Raw genomic sequence first — 6,000 nt, 5'->3', positions numbered from 1 at the left:
TATCCCCAATTCCAAGTTTTTGTTAAAACTGGAGAAAAAATGTCCTGCATAACTTTGTGCAAATACTTATCTCCAAAAATATACATTCAATTTTTGTAGGTCTGAATAAGCACATTAGAAAAAAAAAATCATTGTAATATTCTCATTAAAAATTGAAAACAGAAATATATTGTAGGGTTCTGAAGTGGCCTCTGTTGATCATATTTCCTAAGCTCACCTAAAGCTTGAATCTTTAAATTATGGCTTGCATTTTATGGATTTTTCATAAGCAAATCAAACACACAGCTCAAGTTTATTTTCTTTTATTAGCCAGTATCAAGCATTATCCATAATATGATTTAAAATTCTCCAGCTGTGTACATTAACAGTGCCTACCACGTTTATTATAAATAGCTATGCAATACTGAAGCCTACCACTTAGGGTTAGGTAAACAATTTCACATGAATCAGCTGTCAGTTACATGCAGTAACAGCATAATTTTACATAGAAATATGACAAAAGAATTGCTGGTCTCCTCTCTAGATTATCAGAACTATACTTTTTTGTTTTAAAATATATTAAAATAACATTCATTGCCATAACCCTAAAGCTTCAGTTATTACACTCACTGCAAGGAATGTACAGACCAGCATACTCTGTCACATATAGTTCAATACAGAGAGATGTAGCAGTTTTGAGCAAAGCTGCATTAATGAATTTACTGACCACAATTTCCTTCTTAATTTTAATTGTGAAAATACACACACTTCAGCAATTCCTAACTGTGCCAATAGAAAGGTGGACACAGTCAACTTTCTTTAATCACAATGCAATGGTGATATATAATGGGAGTGCAGGACAAAAGCAGCTGAGTGACATTGGCTATCCTGCCAGTGCAGTGCCTGAAAAATTAGTTTCTAGGACATCTCAGAGTACAGAAACACCTGCAACCTGCACAAAAAGGATCTTCTGGCACTGATGAAGGTACATCAGGGTGAAAAGACAGCGTGTCCAACACAGAACTAATCCTTCCAAGATGTTGAGCAGTTGTGCCCAACTTTTTGACACAGTAGGTCAGATCAATGTGTCACAAGAAGCAAGTGGGTCAAGTGTGGCAGAATCATCACCATGTCGAACCTCCCATCTATTTTACGCTTCTTAAAGTTTTATACCATTTCCACCTGCTTTAATTTGCCTCTCTTTCACTTATGTTTTAGCTGCTCCTTTCCTTTCCCCTCTCTATTTGTCTCTGCAACTTTAGACAGGGAAACAGGGCGGCCTTCAAACTCAGATGAGTTTTAATCAAATATGGCAGCATTGGAATTTAAGAAAGCATATATGCTAGAGACAGCAGTCTTGGTCATTTCTTTGTGGTTGGTGAGAAGAAGTGTGAGAGATACTACCAGGTGCTGGAGGCAAAGTGGGATGAGGGGAGTCTGGATACTGGCTTATTGGGGGTAGTGGTGCTGCCATACTTCAGGGTATTTCAAGTTGCTCAGAAGTGAGATGGTTGATAACCACATCTCAACTCTCCAGCCCGTTGGGAATTGCCAGTCCTACATGCTTCCATTCTGAAAAATTGCCTGATCAGATAATTCTGCAATGTGTCTTATTTAGAAACTATGAGCAGCCTTGATTTGGCCTGTCGCCAGTAATTGGAGACTGATTGTTGTCTATGCACTTCATCTACAATCACTATGTAGAAGAAAGAAATCACAGGTGGCACACACAAGGTAACACTGAACTGGTGAATCACTTAAATCAGAGAAGCACATGCAATTTGACAACATAAGCACAAACTGTAAATAAAAGATCATTTTCACTATCGGTCTGACAATTAATTGTATTCAAAATTGTTGTTTTTTTTCCAAATTAACATCCACTCATGACTTAAAGTCTGAAAATCATCATTTTGGCATGATATATGTCTATCCTGAAATAATTCTGTCCTAGTACTAATATTAGGAGAATAGCCAGCATTCTACCCTGAAATAATTCTGTCTTAGTACTAACGTTAGGAGAATAGCCAGCATAGAACCTTCTTCAGCTTTGCTCTGGCTGCAGGAGATGGTATCATATTGTTGCCTCTGTACCCTCTTTGTCATTCTGAGTTTTTCACTGCTTAACTACATCATCACAATGAACTGTGTGTAGATTCCAATAATCCAGTACAACATGCGACAAGATGATAATTTTGCAAACCTTCAGTGTGGAATATAATGATCTTCTCCTCTGTACAGCTGAGCAAATTAAGTTTTAGCAGCGCTGCTTCAAAGAACTCTGCCCTCAGAACCTTTGTTCTCACATATGCATTATTATATTTTCACTGCTTAGTACAGGGAGACCTTGCACTACACATGTCATGCCCGCAAAAACCCAGCCTTAAATTGCTCCTTCACCTTAAAGTGTAGACAAGTTGGATTATATTAAAATAAAAGAATTGATAAATGTAGGCAGTTAATTGGGGAACAGCCCAATATGACAAAATTGTTGCTGTCTGTTAAATATTATACACCTGGGTGCATAGTGAACTTCATAAAAGCAACAGTTGACAGCACAGCAAATGACTCTTGATACATCTCCATGGATGCCTGGAAGGCACCAGCTGCATAAAAGTTCAGAAGTGTTGTAACCTTTGCTTCCACGGACATGGTTTAGTGACCTTGAAGGTTTTCTTGGAGCAAACTAATTTGGTCAGTCAAGACTCTTGGCCAAATATTAGCTTTATTATATCTGCTCCCATTAGACGAGGAAGCTACATATGAGCCAGCCGTGTTAAGTCAGAACCCTGGCGACATCATTGTAGCAATAGAGTAAATGGTGAAATTAATTGATGTATTTACTGTTAAATGACATATACAATGAACAGAAAACATAATATAAAAGGGATGAATGAATGTGTAAGATGTAATGACAAGGACTACAGGTTTCTGAGTTAGATGAATTGAACAACCTCTCCCATTTGAACTTAGTTTTGTTCAGACAATAAAACAGATTCAATCAAGAAATAATAAACATTATTACTGAAAATTGGATACAATCAATGTTCAATTATCAAAATGGCTGGCAGACATGCAGTCCATTCATCAACAATAAACTGTCGAGTTATAGATGAAATAAAAGAATGACTAGCGGGGGAAATTGGGAGCATCTGATTAAGTGCTGGCACATCATATTTGGCATCCAGCATTCATGGGAACAGGAAAATAAACCAATGATAGCTGAGCTGGAAGACCATTAACAGGTAATGGAATTTCTCTTAATTATTTTAAATCTACATCAATTCATTAAAAAATGAGCTCGATTTTCATTAGAAAACGAAAGGATTATGAGATTATAGCCTTTCACCATAGAGTAATTAGTAATTTCTTAAGTAAGTAATTACTTATATTACCACAGCGGCATGGCTGAGGCTGATATTTGAATCATTTAAACCTTCACCCTTCTTTAAACATCTTGCACAATTAATAATAGCCCAGCTGACATTCAAAAAGAAGTTGAAATGGACAGATTCCTAATTAATTGCGAGGATAGCTTTGATGGTAAGGTATTGAGGAGATAACAATGTTCGAAGGGTGTTCCATAGGTGTGGCTAAGTAACACAGCCAAGTGGGCGAAATGAACTTTTTTCTTTCTTAATTTTCCATTCGTGTGCAGCAAAGTTTAAAATTCATTATAGACATAACCTTTACAAAAATGTAGCACTATAGAAATGGAGAGATAACTCTAATAAATCCAGACTGTATTATTCTCTCATCTTTATTTTCCAGTTCTTCCCCTTTCTCACATCTGACTTTGAGACCACTCACCTGTTCACGCTGTATTGGATCCGTCTGTCTCACTTCTCTGAAATCACTCCCCTTATGATTTATCATTCACCTATTCCGCCATCTGTCAGGGATTCAATTCAACCACCATCCCTTCTCAAGATGTCTCCCAATATAGCTCTTCAGAATACTCCTGCTAAATGCCACATTTGCTTATAGCCGGCAATTGTGTGTTTGGGAGATTGGTATGGATGAGATATCCTTTGGAATAGTGTATTATTTCTATCACAAAAATAATAAGGCCTTCATTTACAATAAGTATAGGCTATAGTGAAGATTACCAAATATCAATAATGCTGTCACCACTTTTTGTCTCCCTCTCTTTTGTAGTATAATCTTTCTAGCTTTCACAAATGCTGTTGGACAGTACTAACGAGGTGCAGTCACATGTTCTTTTAGTGAACCTGAAGCCTTTAAGGAAAGATTGAATTGAGAAATCTAAGTCGTTAATGACTATCTGATCGTTAATATTAATATGATACAACTGTTTTATTGGCTCTCGAATTATACTACATAAGTAAGCTATTAGCTATTTTACCCTTTATACAAAGTAAAAGCTTTGACATAAATTTATACTTCACTACAATTTGAATCCTCTGCAAATAAAGAAGATATAAACAGCTTCTAGATTAGTTATTTACATAGAATTTAAAAAAGCTTGTTTTTGTTCAAACACTCTTCCCACTTTTGATTTGGCAAAACTCAGTTCTAAAAATGGCATCATCTGGTACAATGAGTTTTCATCAAACCCTATAAAACAAAAAAAACCTACAAAATACAAATGCCAACAACCAATCTGAAGCAGCATGTTAACTAGGAGCCTATGTTCAGATTAATGTTATTAGTCCTTTTGGTACAGGCTTCTTGGCACACGCAACGCATGCTGATTTAATGTTTGAAAAACAATAGTGTGTGGCGATCCTGGAACAGGAAGACATACTATGCATTTCTGCCAATCCCCTATTGTCCCACAGACTTACTTTACTGAGGCTTGGAGCTCAAATTCTTGCTTTTCGTGGGTATTGATCATTTGACCATTTACTGATCATTACCCAAGTGAATATTGTCAAATTGTATACACGGCATTCAGTTGGGGCTCCATTGGAAAATCTATTCCAAACATATGTATTAATTTCACTCCTGCTGAAATTCTCCATAGTCAAATATGTTTTAAGTCAATGTCTTCCCGCATTGACTCAGTTATGGCGTCCCCATTAGTATATAGAAAGTCAGAGCAACAATTAAAAGCAGACAGAAGGGGGAGGAGAAGGTTTGATAAGCTGCAGAAGGCATGAACACATCTTCATACTTGTAGATGCTGACAACATCTTCAGATACTGGAGGAGAGTCAATATCATGTCGAGTGATTGAACCTTTCAGGTCAACACAAAGCATAAAAAGTAGTAAAAACAGCAAAAATATTAATCAGGTAAAATTGCATGTCAATATTTTAAATGCATTTATATACCTTTAAGGATATTATCAAATTACTTCTTTTGGAAAATTTCGGGTGTGATTTTACATCAAAACTCATTGACTGGTCACAACTGAAACTATAGATTTGGCACATGAATATATCATTTTGTATTACCATTGCTAAGGTTTTCTGGTGTTCGCAATAAAACTCCTATCCTTTCAAGGGATAGGGCAGGAAAGTGGAGTTAAGATAGCTCAATCCAGAGATAAGGACCACTGCACCACAAGACCTCCCTCTGGTTACATCTATAGATTAGTTAAATTTTAGCAGCTGTAATTTATAAATAGCTTAAAAGATTTGAACGACTGTAATACTCTATTACAATTCATCTGTCACTCTAATCAATTAGCTATGTCAGGTAAAAAAAAATCAAAATGTTGATAAATATTATGCAATTGTGGCTTATCCAATCACTGCTACAACAGATGAAAAACTGACCTACCTTGTATAGCAGGACCCCATGCAAATAAGTAATACCAGCTCAAGTGAAGATCAATAATGGTTTCATCTCTAGGGACATATACCGGTCGTTTAAATCGACAAGTCACTCGGTTGTTCTCAAAAATACCTTCTTCATCCCTGGCTGGATTTCTTTTTATCTCTTTGGCCCACTGTCCAACATTGTAAAAGTGTTGGATTCGAACTCTGCCATTGTCATCATGCACACAGGCCATTACGTCATCACCTCCCTACAAGCAAATAAAAGATGCATCCAT

The 6,000-nt window shown here is 36.5% G+C and overlaps 1 protein-coding gene across 1 annotated transcript in view; it reads right to left on the bottom strand.

Moving 5' to 3' along the window:
- Positions 1-286: 286 nt before the first annotated feature.
- The window catches only part of frrs1l (ferric-chelate reductase 1-like), a 44,526-nt gene continuing 38,812 nt past the window's right edge, over positions 287-6,000 (bottom strand). The window contains exons 4-5 of the mRNA XM_078538664.1: positions 5,727-5,973; positions 287-5,180 (exon numbers count right to left, since the gene is read on the bottom strand). Coding sequence (XP_078394790.1) covers positions 5,008-5,180; positions 5,727-5,973 — 420 coding nt within the window. The 3' untranslated portion in view covers positions 287-5,007. The remainder of the gene's footprint in view (positions 5,181-5,726; positions 5,974-6,000) is intronic.

This window comes from Cetorhinus maximus, chromosome 3 (assembly GCF_964194155.1).
Source record: "Cetorhinus maximus chromosome 3, sCetMax3.hap1.1, whole genome shotgun sequence".
In the NCBI taxonomy this organism is placed as follows: domain Eukaryota; kingdom Metazoa; phylum Chordata; class Chondrichthyes; order Lamniformes; family Cetorhinidae; genus Cetorhinus; species Cetorhinus maximus.
This window is presented reverse-complemented; position numbering and strand designations above follow the sequence as displayed.